At 35.7% G+C, this 19489-nt stretch overlaps 1 protein-coding gene and 1 non-coding gene across 5 annotated transcripts in view; both read right to left on the minus strand.

Moving 5' to 3' along the window:
* Positions 1-19489, minus strand: part of TCF12 (transcription factor 12) — a 351976-nt gene that overhangs the window by 60537 nt on the left and 271950 nt on the right. For all 4 annotated transcript variants that reach the window (XM_054565372.1, XM_054565371.1, XM_054565370.1 and 1 more), the window contains exons 7-8: positions 17249-17384; positions 13233-13285 (exon numbers count right to left, since the gene is read on the minus strand). In XM_054565372.1, coding sequence (XP_054421347.1) covers positions 13233-13285; positions 17249-17384 — 189 coding nt within the window. The remainder of the gene's footprint in view (positions 1-13232; positions 13286-17248; positions 17385-19489) is intronic.
* LOC129064492 (U5 spliceosomal RNA) lies at positions 15282-15397 on the minus strand. Its single transcript, XR_008528471.1, has one exon. It is a non-coding gene; the product is annotated as a U5 spliceosomal RNA (small nuclear RNA).

The raw sequence follows: 19489 nt of genomic DNA on the forward strand, positions 1-19489 counted from the left end.
CTTTCACAAAAAAAGAAATTAAGAATATAAAATTCTAGTGAAATAATGCATCTCTCTGAAACCAATCCAATAACATTCAATTCGTATTAAAGATAATGTTACTGACCTGAAATTATATAGTACACCTCCTAATTCAACATAACTCATCAATTACATAGTACACCACCTAATTCACTATAACTCATCTTGCTGATACCAATCAATCAGTAAAAAGGCTTCCGAATACTCTTTCCACTGTATGAAAATATTAAAAATCAAAGACCTGATTTTGTGATCTTTATTCAGGTGATCTAAAAAAAGCATTCCAATTATGCCTTTTTTGTGAGTACTTAAATTTTAGCCAAACCAATCATCAGAGTTATACTGAACGATATTATTGATTGGTCTGAGTACTGGTACAAAACTTATTTTGATACTGGTTGAAAATGAGGAGCATCAACGCACACAAAAACATACACTTCTCAGAGCAGAGTAAAAATACATGCTAAAGTTCACAAGTCACATCACCTGTCTCAAACAAAGAACAGATTTCTTACTATGCTTACAAAAATCTCTAGTTTCACTTGAATTTTAGAAATACTTGATGACTAACAAATTAGAAAATACCTATCTGTATAGCCAATGGAAACAATCAGCTACATAAATTTCATTTCTAGGGCAAAAGAATACTTGTTTAACTCTCTTTTGACAACCATATAACTATAATGAGGATGTGTGTAAAACAGCCATACCTCCTGGAAGAGAAAGCAAATAAATCACTTTCTGGGGTAAATAAATAGCATCCCTGTGACATCAACACTAACAGAATTGACAGATCATACAAAGCTTCTAAAAGGCAACCATTAGACAACCCTTCACATGAGAGAGAACTATAATTCCTGAGATATGTAAAACCTGAAGCAAATTGCATGTTTTCTTTGAAATATTAATGGGAGGGGGTCCCCAGTCCCTAGTAATTCCTGCATCTCTTGGCTGTCCCTTACATGTCCCACATGAATTGCAGTTTGTCACTTCTCATTTACCACTTGAAATAACATGGTAAGAGAATCATTATGTTGCAACTTGATAATTTTCCTGCAGATGGCTCTATAATCACAGGACTGTCTACGGGTGTCCTAGTGGTGTGTGTGCAGCAGCAGCAGCAGCAACAACAACAACAACATCATCATCATCATCATCACACACAACAACATCATCATCATCATCACACACAACAACAACAACAACATCATCATCATCATCATCATCATCATCATCATCATCATCATCATCATCAAAGAGGATGCCCAGGTTTTAAAATTCCTCAGTAAAAGCTTCCAAGACTGGACAAAGCTTTGCACTCTTGACTTTATTAGGCAACCTCTCAACAAAGAAAACAGTAAGCAAACAAATCTATTTTAAAAAATCACCCGCAGTAGGTAGACAATTTGGTCCTGGGTTGAGTTAGTTCTCCCTTAAGAAAAGTGACACCCATCTTTTTGTTTCTTTTTCTGACCTGTGCTTATTTTTTTCCCCCTGAGCTGGAAAGAGCCAGATATTTTCAATTTATGAGAAATAAAACAGCACCAAGATACTCTATTCTATTTTAAAATTATTAAAAAAAAAACAAAACAGAAGTAACACCTGTATCAGTCATTTCAAGAATCTGTAATCTGAAGAGCTACATAACATCATTTCTTGCCCCCAATCTACATTTTGTTTCAGTAGAAGTTCTTGTTAGTAGCAGTCTTTTTTAATAATTTATATCTCTTATTAATTAAATAATGAGAATCTACCAAAACCTCCTATTTTTAACAATCACGTAACAAAGCACAGTTAATTTTAGCTATACTCACTGGAAGAAATAAATCATGAAGATCCTGAATTTATGAAAACAACTACAGTACCTTAAGAAGGGTTCTTACTACTAATTCTAGTGACCACTCTCAACAAAAGCCAAATAATAGTTCATTGTGAAAACACCTCTAAGTGAGGGTTATAATAGGCAGGGAGGAGATGGGAGATGGTGTCAGTTCAATATAGAACAGGGCAAAACAAAAATAAAGTTTGACTAATGTTTGGTATGCTTCACTAATAAAGACAATATACCACCCCAATAGTAAGTGTTCCTTACCAGACAGATTAGGAAAGAGACATAAATCTCTGAAAAAGGAATCTCCTTGTTCTATGTATCTATATTACATCTACACATAGTAGGGCAGAAGTATTCTTCATACCACTCCTTAATACTCTGTAGTGTAAGATAGGCTGCTCAGGTTCCAGACACTGTGATGTCACACTATATGAAGAAAAAGAGCACTGGACTTGGAGTCAGGACACAGGAATCCAGATTTTAACAGCACCTCTTAGGAGGAATGAGAATTTAAGCTAGGTCTTGAATTTCCCTGAGTCTAAGTATCCATTTCTGCAAAATGTGGCATTAAACTTGGCCAAAGATTTCCTAACCATTTGATCACCAATAAAACCTTTTATTACCTACTCCACCCCAAAACACTGAATTCCAATTTTGAAAGATTTTGGTCTTCCAAACTCTCTTTTATTGAGTTGTAATGAATTTTTCCTGGTTTTAAAAAAGAAAACAAGGCCATGTAACTCCCATTCAGAGCTTCTGATGAAAGGAAAATGAAACATTGCCATGCTGAGCTGAAATACTTCTAGTAAGAGAAATGTGTTGTTTTAACTAGCATGAATTTTATTTCAGTAAACTACACAATTTACTAGATATTCTGAAATATTTTACATCTTGTCAGATCACTATTTTTGAAGATCCAGGCTGTGACTCACTGGCATACATAATACTTAGTGTCCACAGCAACCTTACACTATTCTTTTATAATCATCTCTGTGAGTAGCATAATTAAAAGCCTAAAGCCCCACATGAAAGGTTGACACAAAAGGGAATCCAAAAACATAACTGCGACTTCTCAGTTCTAAGCTAAGCGTCCAAATGTTTTATATTCTAAAAACATTTATGCTAGCAAATAAAGTATTTTTATATGGTGTTAGTAATATACTTCCATTACCTAGTAATATTTTCATTTAAAATGAACATCTTTTTAAAAAGCTTTCTAGTGTCTGAAACATAATAGCGGGAGAAAAAGAGAAAGAGAGAAAGTTTGACATCTTATCAAAAGGCAACAACTCTTACTGAACTTTGTCACTGTTCAATTAGTTTCATAACAATTTTTGTTTCTCACTAATGTGTACTTTGACTTACAAATCAAACATTTTATGTTTAACATAGTATCATCTGGAAAATAAAAGATTTTTGGCCACACCCTTCAAATAAACATGGAAGCCTCTACAGACATGATTATACTTTTAAAATAAATGATTACACTTTTAATCATTTATTATACTTTTAGCAGGCAACAAGAAGTTAAGGAGTCAACAGGGTCCCCATCTTAATTAAGTAGGCTATGGATCCTGTACTTATTTGGTAGTAAAGAAGTTGGCCCTTTCTGTGTTTCTTTGTATTTGGGTTGTAGAACTTAGTAAATCAGTAAAAGAGATTGTTAAGCAGTTTATAAACAAAGGAGGCTGTCATGGAAATGTGGGTTGGAAAGTTTACAGGGTACAACAGAATAGGGAAGGGTGGAAAGCAGATACCTTTACAGATGTGTGATCTTGACACCTGTTGCCCTAACACTGGCTATTGTAGACCTAAATGATTGATCTATAAAGAAAAGTTCAGACTGTGTTACTAAAACTGAAACTGAAATAAAGAGTATCTGAATGTAAGAACACAATTATCAAATGATAAAATTTCACATGGAAAAACCAAATGTAGGTCTTCCTAGTTCTAATGTATGTATCTAACTGAGGGTAACACTATACCAATGCAAATGAGAGAATTTCATTGATTTTTTTTTTAACCCTCACTTGAGGATATGTTTATTGCTTTTAGAGAAACAGGAAAACAGACAGAGAGGGAAAGAGAGAGAGGAACATGAATGTGAGAAACATTAACCGTTGTCCCCCGAAGTGGATAGTTGGATTGATATTGAACCTGCAAACTTTTGGTGTATGGGATGATGCTGTAACCAACCAAGCCACCGTGCCAGGGCGAATTTCAGTGGTCTTTGCCACTGAAAAGACTTTCACTTTTCTGATGAAAAACTGGACCTTTTTTCCTTCCTAAAATGCTTTTACAAAGTTTAAGTGAGTTAAATGTTTTATAATATAGGTGGTTAAAATACACTGTAGTTCTCCCTGAATGACGATGATTTTAGATAAGCCAATACCTTCTCTGAGTCAACTGAGCCAAGAAGAATGAGCTATGACTATTTTGTTAGGCATTTGAGTTTGTTCATTTATTCAATAAATATTCACTGAACATCTATTATGCAACTAGGTGCTGCAAATAAAGCAACAAGCAATATAAAATTCAATAAATATTCACTGAACATCTATTATGCAACTAGGTGCTGCAAATAAAGCAACAAGCAATATAAAATATATTTTTATAAAATATATTTTATAAAAAATATAAAATCCCTTACCAAGTTTCTCCTGGGTGAGACAAAGAATAAACTAATCATAGTATATCAGATGGTAATAAGTGTTGTAAAGAAAAATACAGGAAGAAGAAGGGCGGTGATGGGGGCATGGCTGACATTTCATGTAGGATGGTCAGAAAAGATTCCCAGTAATGAACTGACATGTCGTCAAAGAGCCAAGTATGTGAGAAAACTAGTTATGTGGCTACTAAGGGAGGTGTGCTCTGGCAGAGAGAAGAGTAAATGCAAAGGCCCTGAGGCAGGAGAGTGGTTATTGTTTTTTAAAAAACAGTAAAAAGGGCAGTGTGGCCAGAGAGATAAATTAGTGGAAAATATAATCTGTTAGGTAGTAGAGGACAGATAAGAAGGGTTTTGAACACCACTTAAAGAACTTTGGGATTACAGTGGTAACAGATGCTACTGGAGGATTTTGAACAGAATGGTTTCCTCTGACTTAGATTTTAAAAGCATCTTCCTGTGTTAAAAAAAGACAAGACTGAAGGAAAACTGGGAGAGCAGTTGGGAAGACGCTGCTGTAATTCAGGAAAGAGATACCAGTAGCTTGGATGGTGATGATAGAAACAGGTAGTGACAACCTATCAAAGTCTTGAAGTTAATTTTAGTATGAGAAATTCAGGATGGGAAGAAAACTGTTCACTTTGAAACCGTAACTTTTTAAATTTTCCTTTAGGGAAAGTATTCCTGTATTTTGGTTTTCCATAGTCTGTCACGTTGATACAGAAAGATCTGATCAGATCACTGGGGAAAAGCAGGGAAGAGCTGTAGGAGGAGTTTGCCGAGGCAATGGTAAGCAGTCTAGGATAGGAATGGCTGAGAAGCTGAATGCCTCCAGAGCACAAGGACATAAAAAAGGGGGCAGGCTCTCTGGCTCCTGGGCTGGTTCTGTCTAGCTCTGAGGCTCTTTTTCCTGGAGGACGCCTAGATGATCATGCTGCAGCTGCCTGCGTTTCCCAGCAGACAGTATTTTGGATGGGAAGGAACTCCAGGCACAGCCTAGGACAGGACTGGCCTGGCAGAGGGTGGCAGGTTTATTCTTTGGGTGTTCTAGAGGGACCAGGCTCTGGGGCAGAAGCCTGCCATTCTTCCAAAATTGTGTAGCTTTTGTATCTTACGTAGTTTTAGTTTGTAAACGAACCTTACAGAAATGAGATAATTAAAACTAACAGGGGGAGGGGGAATGATAGAACTCAGGTGTTAAGAGTTTAGCCTTAATCGATAGGTTTAAGTGATTAAAGCTGTGACTTCATACGCTTAATTGACTGCTTTTGAATAAAGACTCCTTTCCTTTATCACTAAACCTGTGCCTCTGGAATTGTGCCTAGAGGGTGATGGCGGGCAGTGGGACACCAACTGCTGTTTGGTAACAACGGGAGGATCACTTTTTTTTTCTCAGTAACTAGGTCAACTAAGTGCACTGTAGAGTAGTAGCTGAATTACCTATAATGTACCATTTTTTGCAAATTTATTCCTATTATTGTGTATGACTAGAAGTTAACTGCATGTGTGAGGGGGAAAATAAGACAAATAATTCAGCTTCTTATGCAAAGAAAGCAAGTTAACATATTTTTGATAATTTAAACAGAGTAGGAGGAAGCTGAAAGTACAGCATGAAGCAGGAAGTCATTAACAGATGATGTTCCCTATTATAGATAAAGTAAAATAGCAGCTTCATTATTTTTAATTCAAAAAGTATATCCTGGGTACTCCAGTATGTGCCCAGAGGGCAAAAATTACACAATATAAAAATATTTAAAGGTTAGTTCTTTCCAAAGGTCAAAATTATCTTTTGACTATACACACCTTGAAGAACGGGTACTGGGTCCATGCTTTATTCATACTTAAATCCCTAAAGCCTAAAAGAGTTCTTTATTCAGAAGGAGCATTTAATATATATTTACTGACTTTAACAGAACGGATTCACCTTTTTTCTCATTGGAAATCTACTAAATGAAGCCACTTTAGTAGCAAAGTGTTTCCAATTCTCATTTTATTGTTTTTTTTTTTGAAATTTGTAAATACCTTTGATGATGTTGGAAAAGATACTGATAACTTGATTTCAAATAAGACCAAGTTTTATAGTTCAAAAAAATGTCAAACATATGTTAGGAAACTGGAATTTTATTAAGTATTAGTTTAAAAAAAAAAGATTTTTATTTATTTATTTTAAGAGAGAGGGGAAAGGAGGGAGAGAAGGAAAGACATATTGATTGGCTGCCTCTTGCTTGCCCCAACTGAAGACCTGACCCACAACCCAGGCATGTGCCCTAACTGGGAATCGAACCAGCAACCTTTTGATTTGCAGGCTGGTGCTCAATCCACTGAGCCACACCAGCCAGGGTGTTAATTATTTTTTAATACTAGCCACCATGAAGCTAAAAAGAGAACTACATAAGAACCATAAGTATTCACTTAGATTTATAGAGAAAAGGGGAATTTTCTATTCATGGAGTTAAGATTCTCTTAAGTATTATATGAAGCTTTTATGTTTAGAGAAAGACATGGTGCATATTTCAACAGAATCTGTTTCACAATCATACTTGGGATGGAATTGATTATCAAGCTACTAGGAACTTTTAGCTTTGTGTTCTATGAGAAGTAATAGTCGGGATGTTTATACCAGTCAAATTATTTAAATATTTTATACCTCGGGACTAGCAGTGTTTTTAAAATGCTTAAAAGACTGTGAATTTTATCTCTATAGCATATATTACAGTCCTCAAAATTAGATATCATACAAGTACAATAAATGACTTTTCAAAGTGAAATCATTACTGATTAAACAAAGGGAGCAAATTTTTTGTCAGCAAATTATTCAGGATGAGTATGCCTTCCCTAACTTTGAATGAAATCCTAAACCCCAAACATCTCCAGTGGTAAAATTTAGTATTTCTTAATTTATTCCTTCTCTCCTATACAGTGGAACCTCGGTACTTGTCATTAATTCATTCCAGAACTCCTGAGGAGTGCTGAAATCAATGAATACTGAACAATGAAGCATTTTCTCCTGTGGGGTGGCATCATGGCTCATACAAACGGGATGAGTCCCGAGCAAGCAGTGAGTACTGAAACATTTTTTTCTCATCAAAATGCAACAAGTTCAGGGTTTGATGTGTTCTAAAACCAACGAGTACCAAGGTATGACTGCACATAAAATAATCTTCAATGTATGAGGCAAAAAACAAAACAAACTTCACATTTCTATTAATGCTGAACACCAGACAATGGGCTTAATCTCCAAACGCATTTACAGATTTCAACTACATTTCCTTTAAAAACCGTACAAGTTACACACACACACACACACACACGCACACAGTGGGTCTTATCCTACATTTGGTTTGTGAAGTCTCAAAGAATTGAAATACCAGCAGCTGAAGAGTTCAATAAACCCTAAAAGCCACTCTGAAATTCAGCCAATGTTCTTTCTTCTTTAAAAAGAAATAGAGGTCAGAAAATAAATATCACTGTACCACCACATCACATCAGTACAAACAATTGGATATGCAGGACTCACTGGTTACTTTTCCTTCAGCTTTTTGACTTGAAATCAGATCAGAGACATTATTGGCTTATCACAAAAATGAACATCTTCTAACTATGGATTAAAAAACTATTATCTGCAATAATACAATTTTGACACTGTTCTGAACAGTAGTTACTGTCAGCATAAACAGTGGCTATTTCTCATTATTAATCTCCTTATTAATCTATGAAGAAAATGTCATTCAGTGACCAAATTGAATATAAACTTGGAATGAATTTTAGAATCGTTCCCTTCATATACTAAAATTTTTCTGCTAGTCTGACATATCAAGTCAGAGAAAAAATTGACCACTTTGGGAATTTTATGTTGTGGTAGCCTTCAAATAGAGACGGCTTATCTAATGGCCAGAAATGAAACTCTAAAGTACCTACAGTTGTGTGTGCTCTCTATGCTTCTCTGCCAAAGAAACTAAGAAAAACCTATTCCAACTCATGTTCAAGAACTGAAGGGCTCACTGATGAGGTTCTGCTGAAGCTGGTGCTGTGAGTAAATACTGTTTATTGTGTAATCAGTAGGATTCTTGCTAGTCTTAAAGGCCTAGGATAATTGTTTAGAACACACTGTTCTCTTAGCTTCCTAGTGACTTGCTATGGGACACACCCTTTGGGAGTACGCTACTTGCTGCTCAACTAGCTATTTTCATGGATAAAATGGAGGTGACAGTTTCTCTATAGTTTTAACTTGACCTTTTCCTTACTGGTTCAGAGAGCCAGTAATTTTTTTTTAAATTTTTATTAAATTTCTTGGAGTGGTATTGTTTAATAAAATTATATAGGTTTCAAGTGTGAAATTCTATAATAAATCATCTGTATATTGTACTGTGTGTTCACCACCTGAAGTCAAGTCTCCTTCTGTCACCATTTATTTCCCCTTTACCCTCTTCTACTTCCTGCCAGTAATCTTTTAAATGGTAGTTTTCGCAGTTATTTTTTTTCTAACAGCTCCAGGAAGTTGTATTTGTCCTCTCTTTCCTATTTAAAAAAAAATCCTTAGTTTAGCCACCCTCAGGATTTAATATTCTGACTTTTCCTATTTAACAGTCTTATTAATTCTATTTAGTATGTATATGAAAACGCTGGTTCATTGGACATGGTTTAGTGGTCTTTGTGGTTTGGGAACACCTCAGGATATCTCCAATAATCTCAAGGGGTGCCCCTAAAATTTCAAATTTAATACTAAAAGTAATTCAAAATTCACATTAATTAAAAAAGAAGCCATTTCCAACAAAATAAAATCCTGTATAATTTTGGGGAAAATAGAAGGCCTCATCTCCTAAACTGTAGTCAATTACCAATCCATAGGCTAAAGACCTCTGTACCTGTATGCTGCAAAGCAAGGAAAAGTGGAATCCAAACTGCTTTGAGTCATCCCAAAAACAATAAAGTAACTTATGTGGAGAAGATTTAGAAAAATATTTTTTTCTTGATGGCTGGGGTGGTAAAATACACTTTGAGAACAAATAAATTATCTGATAAACTGTAATGGCTTTTGTGAGAAACTATATACACACTTAAAAACAGCACAAAGGACAGAATAACATTTGATAAAGAAACAAACTAAATTTGGTCATCAGTCTACATATGGGACTGCAAACCAGTTATTTTCAAAACTAGTGAAACATACCAGTTTGATACATATTTAAGATTTGAGGTTCAAAAGATATTTTCAAATGCTACTGAACCAGAATACAACTTTCAGAATTTAAGTCTGAAGGCATTCTACAATTTGTCTGGGTGTTTACTTTCTGGTGATAAAAATCTTAAAAGTGTCTTGCTTCTTTCTTACTTTAGGGTTTTGTGTCTTCTGTGGCATATTTTTAAAAAAGAAATTATGTTTGGAAATAAATACTAACACCAAGTAATTAAGTATAAAAAACAAAGAAATGTCTCACCATCTGAGAAATGTTTCAGAGAGTCATAAAGATGTTCAACTAATGACAAAATGTTTTTTAAAAAAGCATACTTAATTTTTTTTTTAATTTATTGATTTCAGAGAGAGGGAAAGGGGGCAGAGAGAGAGAGAGACAGACAGAAAGCATTTGTTGGTCCACTTATTTATGTATTCATTGGTTGATTCTGACTAGAGATAGAATCTGCAGCATTGAAGCATTGGTAACACTTTAACCAACTGAACTACATGGCCAGGGCAAAAAACATAGACTTCTGATAGTTCAGAAAACAAAAATAATTAGTATGTATTCTAGACAGCAGAATTTGAGGGATTTTGAATTTGAAGCTTCCTAAGGGATAACTATATGATTGGTCATATAGCCAGTCAATAACTGAGCCAGCAGACTTGAGCAGAAACCATTCTCTTAATCTTACATGCTCCTTTAATGATGTCACTACACCTTTATTGGACCTTCACCCACAGGCAGAAGTTATCATTCAGTTGTTCTGCACAGAGGAACAGAGGAATTGAATGAGGTCTGTATTTATAATACCTATATAATGTGCTATCATGGCTTACAAAATCAATGCTCTATGGTCAAATTATGTTGATTATCAATGCCTTCCATGTATTAAGTAATCCTGCCTATTATTTATTTATTTTAAATGAGTGGTACCAACCTAGCTCTTTCATTGTATCTTCAATAAAGGTAACATGTATTTTACAGATTAAAGATTGGATAAGCTGCAAACTTTAAAATCTGAGATGTTACCGTCAAGTTTCTAGTTTTATTTGGGAAGCATAATATCCAAATGACCATGAAGTAAAATATACATAGTCCATTTTCATTTTTATACCCATTTTCAAAAAACAATTTACATATTTTCAGGAAAAACATTCAAATAGTAAACCATAACTTTAAATTCTTAGTTGTTTTAGACACTGTAAAGGTAAATAGTGTAACTACAAGTGTTCTCAGAAGTGTAGTATTTGGGTATTATTTGTCAAGGTATCTGTTTTTAAAGATTTTAAAAAATATTTCTTAAAAAAACTTGAGATTTCAACATAGAATTCAATCTAAAATATACTTTCAATGAATTAAAATACATTTATTATTTATGTATCCTTAATATCATTCAATATTTAAATACTTAATAGCATTTAATGTCTAAATACTAAATAGCATTCAATATTCAAATACTGTTTTCAGAATTGTTTCAAAGTAGATGATCAGGTTTGAAGTTGATGTTAAATATAGAACTAAAAATACTGATTTCTATTGTTCCGTAAAACTATCAAATAAATCCCAACTAAGTTAGCTAGCAACACAATATATAAGTAGGGTTGGCTTGTGAAACTTCCTAATGGTTCTCAAAAGAATCGAGGTTTCATCAGAAATCAATGGCTTTCCCTGACGCTGCGGCTCCTCTTGAGACAATACAGAGAACTACCTCCAAGCAGTGGATGTAGTTAAGATTAGGAATGCTAGTGACCTCCAGTGTCTTTTTCCTTCCAAACTCTTCTGTTCATTTTGCCCTCTTGGTTTAAAAACAAAAGAACTATGGAACACTGAAAATAAATTGCATCTTAAAATTCATCTCAAACTAAGAAGAAATGAGGTGAATTTTTCATATACTAATATATTTTTCACTGGTATAGGTCTACTAAATATTAATATGTAATTTAACTTTTTTATCTTCATAGAGTTATAGCAATAAATTACAAGAAAATTGTACAGTTACATGTTTTAGCAATTCTGTCAGTTTTAAATATGATTTCTGTTAATCTAGCAGAAATCATCTGTTATATGGTTGAACCACCTACCCCTACACAGCACACAACTGTTAAAATGTAAATTGCCCAACTATTTTTAGCTGTTGCTGAAAAAAATTCCTGTCTTCGGGAATAATGATTTGAGGCATTGTGTTCATTTTGTTTATCAAGCAGCTATTCAGCCTCTAGTGGGCCCAAGTGCTTATGCAAGCAAAAGCTTTTAAGTATGTCTGCAGCTGCAATCCAACCTTCCAGGTAGGCTGCAGGTTCAGAGCACATCTGCCCTAGGCTGCATAAAATTCAGATCCATCTGGAACTGAGTTTCAAAGAGGATTTCAAATTTGAGTTTTCATGTGTCACAAGGAATAGAAGGCGGGGGAAGAACACAGGAAAGAAGGAAAGCAAACAACCAAAAGATGCTATCTCTACTTCAGCCTTAATAAAAAATGAAAAGCTCAGACCCATGCTGCTTCTTCTAGATTACTACTTGCCAAGCCGGATATTCCATTCAGTGTATACTTCGATGAGCTGTGACTCATCCAGCAGCACCTGCGCCCATGTGTTAAGTACTGCCAAATAAAAGCCCAACATCCATTTACACAACAAAGAGATGTACCCTACAAGGCATGGGGCCTCGATCCAAAAGCCCCATTCCCCATTTGTTCTAAGCAAAGGGAGAGGGAAAAAAAAATCTTCCCTCCTCCAACTAGGGATTTTTAAATCGTAGGTAGATTTATGATGTAGGTTCATTTACAAATACATTTACTCTTTGAAAGAATAAAGTATATTTAATTGCACAAACACCCCTACACTATTAGATTATCATGGCCATTAATGATCATTCACCAAACCTTTCCAACCTCTTTCATGAACTCTCTTTATTCTCAAAGGATACATTTTTGAGCAAAGAGGGATCAACAAACTAGTTGCTTGAAAGCTTTCCTGAAGCTAGGCTGAAGTTAGGAAAGGCTTAATGAAGGCTTTAAAATCCACAAGGGCTTCACAATGAACATCTGACTTGGTGATTTATGCATATTAATAACCTCAGTCGTACCAAGGCAAGCTGAGCCGAACATGTCCTCCGAATCTTAATGTATTTAGCTCCACTGGGATTATTACAAATGTAAATTTCTAAGATTCTCAGCTATTAATCTCTGTCTGTCCTCCTGTTCAGCAACATAATGACTAATTAAACATCAAAAGACCTGTACAGGAGATCTTCTTTGACAGCTACCGGCCTAGTCCTTTTCCCAAGAGGGGAATTCAAATGACAGGGACACGGAGTAAAAGCATATGAGTAAGCTACAAATCACTGCAGAGAAATCTAAAAACCTAACATTAAATGCAGATTTATCTCAATCAATGATTCTGTTAAGCAGCATACAGTTACTATGTGAAGTGTGCTTGCTTACTGACACCAATCAGATACATCCTTATAGCCAGCAAATGTTGAGTATCTAAAATCACTGTATTTACCACAAAGTCAAAAAAAAATGGGTACTTACAGAAGAAGGCAAACCAGGAGGCACCTTTCTGACTTTCTTTGCTTGCAAAGAATCTGTATGTAGAAAACAATATAATTCATCAGCATTTGTATTAGAAAAGATCAGACTTTAAATGAACAGGAAATTTTTCCTCCTAGTCCCTTTCTTGTTTTCCAGTATTTAGGAGTAAGCAACTGAATATGGGGATTGGGATCTCGTTTGTCCTAACTGGTTTCAGTGCAAAACAGGCTCTAATAAAGTGATATATTTTGAAATACATATCACATAACTGGGAAGATGACAGCAAACAAAACAAAATAGGGAAGAAAGCAACAAACCAATAAGCGTGTGTGAGGAAAGAGAATTAATCTTTTTTTTTTTTAATATCCTCACCTGAGGACATTTTTTTTTTTCCACTGCTTTTAGGGAGAGAGGAAAGGAGAAACACTGATGGGTGATGCGGCGCCTGCACCCAGGCCAGGGAACAAATGTGCCCTGACCAGGGATGGCACCCACAACCCAGGAATGTGCCTGACTGGTAACTGAACTCACGACCTTTCAGTTACAGGAGGACACGCCAACCAACTGGGCTACACCAGCCAGGGCAGGAATTAACATTTCTTAAGTATCTGTTACTAAGCCCAGGCTCTACATTAGGCACTTGTATCATTTATCTCAGTTTCTTTTGCAGAGGGGCATTCGATACAAGAGGTCATTTTCATAATACAACTCCTTAACAGAGACACAAATTTATTGTCCACACATCGCACTGAAAGTCCAATTTACTTATCACAATGTGTGGTTAAAACTGCAACTTCAGCATAAATTACGGTACAATTTATCCTTGGATGTTTACATGTATTTCCAAGTGTATTTTTTTCTAAGACATAAATGAATAAATTAATAAAAATGAAAACATAAGTACTTTCATATGCCTAACCAGCTTTACTGAGTATTTTAATTTTACTATTTGTAAAATTTTAAATTTAAAACTTGTCCTTATTTATTGTAAAAAAAAAAGATGGTAAGTATATTTTTTCTAATATTTCACAAATAATGGATTGAATTCAGGATTTTTCAGAGGAGTCCACTATTAACGAGAGAGAACACAGAAGAAAGTTGATATAAAGTACAATGTATTTTTGAAAGCTGTAAAAATGGGAATTAAACAAGCATGGTTATTTTCCTGGATCATAAATGATATGACACAACAGACATAGAGTTTTTAAAGAAAGAATGCAACCCATTTAAATAGGGGGTGCAAATCTTTACAGTAAATATCTCAGGAAGTTACAAAGTTAAAAAAGCAACTTTATAAGTAGCATGTGGAAAAATTTTATACAATAAAAAGAGGGAAAAGCATTCATTAACATCCAACTCACTACCCCAACAGGCAGCCTATATTTCCTTAAAACAAAGTGCCAAAGATAACATCTGTCACACTCTGTATTTATAAAATTTATAAGCAAAATTCTTGTTTTGTGAAGCTTTTCTAAAATCCGAATCTTCACAACTAATATAACATCCCTTGAGCAAAAGCTATCCCGAACCAAGAGAATCAAATGAACTGCTCTGGTTAGTCTGGAGTCCATCACTCTATTATGGGGTAATTATTAGTAGAAGATACTGCTATTTAGTTTAGGATTATTTTCCCCTGCCAGGTGAATAGAAAATTTTCATTTATATTTTTATTTCATCATTAGTTGTCACTATATAATCACATACATAATGTGAAATTTAAAATCATGAATTTGGAATTCACACCACTTATGGGAGGGTGCAAAGCGTGAGTTAAGAGAGCTGGTTGGATTAAAATCTCAGCTTCATCAAAGAGCAGCTGTGTGAGCTTGGACAAGTTGCTTAACCTTTCTGAGATTAAGTTACCTAAGACCAAAAAGGGGGATAACACCTCCTAGAATTATTGTAATAAAGATAATACATAAAGCAGGTTTAGGGCATTGCCTACAGAGAGTGACACTAAATAGATTTCAGCTGTTACTAGGTTTATATTAACATTTAGCAAAATGATTATATATTAGATACTTAGATGCTGTTTATTATTACTTTTTTAGCCTTACAGATGCAAGGCCTCAAAAAATTGGTTCAAAACTCAGAATTGTTCCTCTCTACAGAAGTCTTTAGTAAAATGAGAAAGATTTATGCAATCTGAAGAGAAACCAAAGTATGATTTGGTACTGTTTTCCAGAATGTCGATTGCCTAAAGCATCTGAATCACTCGAGAAGATGCTGAGACTGGTGTAAATGACCTCTGAGGTCCTTTCAACTAAGATTTTATGAATAATTGGCAATGCCAAAAAAGAGTGACTATGACTAAGAAATAACAATGAAGAACAGAAGAAAAATAATCCACTAAATGGTATGCACACAGGACATGAGTTGGCTTCTCTAGGTACTAAGCCTTGACTAATAAGTTACTTCGCTTACTGGGTTTTGGGTTCCTCATTTGTAACAAGTTGTTAGTTTTACAATCTCATAGAGCTTTTATAAAAATGTACACAGTACCTGATATGGAGATGATAAACAGTATCTATGATTATCATAATCAAAATGAAAATGAGTAAGATATAAGCATTAATTTCTGGAAAATTTGAGCTTTTGTGAAATCCACCCCCTCTTCCTAGTTATTTAAATAGTTCATTTTCTCCCTGAACTTTCAGTAATAGTATATTAATCTATAGTAGTGTTTTCTTGTCACAGGCGATGTTCACACAACATACTAACAAATTATTTTCTAGAGTGACACTAACACACCTAGACTCAAATGAATGCCCCCACCCTAACGAATTTGGTGGGAAACAAAAGAGGAGATGAAGAAAAAAAAAGTTTACAATTAATAATTTTGTTTTCAAAACAAAAGTATACTGGCCTACATCATCAAGGTTCACTCAAACAGTACATATACTAAATCACCCATAACACTGAGAGGTGGGCACATCTAAACAGAGCTCTCTGCTGAATGTGACAATCCACCACTGTGCCCTTTGTTACCCTCAAGCATACCGTGGACCCAGAAACTAGAGATATTTCACCAAAATACAGGTTTGACAGAGGCAGACATATAAATTGGAGGCAGTCAACAAATATTTGTAAAATAACTAACTATGATATACTTTCTTTTGGTGTCCTATATATTTTTAGAAGCTGGCATATCTTAATATAAACATGCTTTACAACTTCCACTTTCCTGTATAAAGGATTCTTTGGCAGGAATCACCAAAAAAATCCCACATTTAAACAGTAATTAGGTAAGGTGTCAGAGTACACCTGAAACTTGCTGTAAGTAGCAACACCAAATAGATTAGCCTGGATAGGCAGTGTATAAAGAAAATGAGGGCTGAATGTTTAATGGGTACTATGTTTCCTTTTGAGGTGATGTTTTGGATCTAGATAGAGATGATGGTTGCACAGCACTGTGAATATGCTAAATGTCACTGAATTGTACACTTCAATATGATTAATTTTATGTTACTTAATTTTACCTCATTTTTTAAAAAGTGGGAAGTAGTAGCAATTAATTTGCAAAGAACACTGGACTTGGAGTCAGAAAGTACTACATTTTATCCTATGAAAGTGACCTACTAATTATATGAATGTGTCCTCTTTTAAGGCTCAGTTTTATGTTAACTCTAGTATTATATCCATTGCCTAATAGGACTATTTTATTGATGAGATGAGAATGTACATAAAACCACTGTGTAAACTGTTCAGGATTATATCAATTTTAGTAAAAAAGTAAGGTGTTAATATAAGCACATGATATCTTTGTAAGACGAAAAACTAGTTCCATTTTTAAGTTCTATTTTCACTTTTTAGTTTCTCCTGTACTGATGACCGAACAAGAGTATTAAATTGTTTATTAAATATCTAACATATATTATTTTATGAAAATAAGACCCTCAATATGAATATGATACCCAAGAAATCAAATTTCTTTTAATTAAAAGAGCAGCCAGAAGAAGAGACTATAGCGGAAGAGAAACATTTGCAGGATGGGATTTGTCATGTGACACACTTACCAAGTGCTGTGGAGTCATGGAGTGGTCTTCTCCTGGAACTTGCGGCAGAGAATGAGTAGTATGGTGTCCCAGGTTTTCCTGAAGAAGACAGCTGCGCTGGGCTTCCAAGTCCTAGATCTTGTCTCAGGAGACTAGACTATAAGATAGGGCCAAAGAAACATGTTATAGTCCCTCTGATACTGACCCAAACCTGAAAATTTCAAACTTCTGAATTATTTATAGTACCTTCAACAATGCCTTGAATTTAGAAGGCATCCACAAAGCACTTATTTGAGTTCTATTAAACCACTGGTTTAAGCACATATTTCTCCTTTTCCCCATCTTCATGTTGCCTGCTTTCAAGTAATTATATAAATCTATATAATCTTAAGGTTGCAAGACACTGTAGTTACTATGTGGTTCCACTCATTAATCCTCAAGAATGTTAAACAAACAAACAAAAATGCCACCCAGTCTTTGTTTGAATGCTTTCATTACCTCACAGGCAGTCAATTTTGTTTTTTCCTTTAATTTTTTCTTTTTGGATAGCTCTCACTGTTTGAAGATTGCCAACATTTTTCAAGACTAGTCATTGCTGCTTTTGTCACCTGTGTCTCATGACATGGGTTTGAATAACCTCCTCACCATCCCTGACAAAGACCTCTGGATTTATTTTTAATTTATCAGTGTTTCTTGTAAAACAGAATGGAGGACAATATGCCAGATTAGTAGAGAACAGTTTTCAACACTACATTTAAAGAACCCATTTGTGCTAGCTCATATTGAAAGGTTAAGAGTGATCACACCCTATTGCTCTTTACTGCATATGCTGTAATTAAGTCATGTCCCTCTAATGGTGTCCTTGTTCAGTTTGTATTTTTTGATCTTAAGTATGTACAAAGACTTAAGATTTATTGCTGATAAAATTCACCTTGTTATATTTAATCCATAATAATAACCCATTCTTATTTTTTTATATTTTGAGTCTGTCAATCAAGACTTGCTAACTTTCTAGTATCCAGGCATAAAAAAATGTGGTAAGTGATTTCAAGACTGTGGTACGTAGATGGGAGCTACATTTACCTATTACCGGGACCAAACTGGAATTACAACTAAATTCAAGAACAATCTTCCTGAATAACCAACTGAAGACTAGCTAAAGAGGAGTCTTATAACCAATGATTTACAGAAGAAGCCACATTAAGACTGGTAGGAAGGGGAAAGATGTGAAAAGTACTGGCCCTGCACCTAAAGGTAGCATCTGAGGTTCTGGAGAAATATCTCAGCAACAGCGGTTCCCCTGAGAAGTGTGGGACCTAAACCAAAGCTCGGTTCCCCAGTCTAGACTACCAGAGCTGGGAAGAGGTACCCACGTAATATCCAGCTATGAAAAGCAGCAGGGTTTCTTTCCACCAGAAGAAGACAGGAGTATGCTAGAGACACACATACCTTCTTAAAGGTTTTGTGTGGTGGCCCTTTTAAAGGCCCACCACACAATCTTTAAAATTTTGCTTGCAGCCATTCGCTCTGAGCTCTGTTGGAGGGAGGGCAGAGCAAGCTACAGTCATGTGAGTCTGGATTTTGTGGCTCTGGAGAGACCCGGGGCGGTCAGCCACCAGGATCCCTGTGCTGAGTCATTCTCCAATACTAGAGACACCATCTTTCTTGGGTGGAACACTCCCCTCCAGTATGGCATCAGCCTGGGGAAAGCAATTCTCCACCCTCTGGACTTCCTTCCCTTTAACCCTACCCTGTGAAATCTGAGGCTCTGCTGAGGAGTCAGCTAACTTGGCCAAGGTGTAGAGGTCTGGGCAAACTCGGTCAGTTTTAGTGACTGAGGCGTCTGTAGGGTGTGGGCTATCCCCCCCACTTTTCCATGAACCTGACTAGCGCTTTCTCCTCATGGGAGATCCGAGAGAACCACCATCCCGGGTTTCTGTAGACCCACCAAAATGACTCCTTGTGGCTCTGCCATACTGAGGTCGGGGCAAAACAGGGACAGACCGAGTCATGGGGTTCTAGGGCAGGCACCGTACCCACCGCCTTCCATGAAGCCTGACCACTACTGCCACATTACAGGACATCCACTGGCCCCATCCTCATGATTCAGCCAGAGGCTTTTTCAGTGAAAAGAGCCTAACAGGCAGCAGCAGACAAAGGCAGCTGGAGGCAGATCTCAGGGTGCCTTGGGACTTTTGCTGACTTACCCTTTGGGCTTGGGGCTAAAAAATGCCAGCCTTGGTTTTCAGCTTGGTCCTTCCT

This window comes from Pteronotus mesoamericanus, unplaced genomic scaffold (genome assembly GCF_021234165.1).
Source record: "Pteronotus mesoamericanus isolate MK-2021 breed Mesoamerican mustached bat unplaced genomic scaffold, CSHL_Meso_final contig_164, whole genome shotgun sequence".
NCBI classification, from domain to species: Eukaryota; Metazoa; Chordata; class Mammalia; order Chiroptera; family Mormoopidae; genus Pteronotus; species Pteronotus mesoamericanus.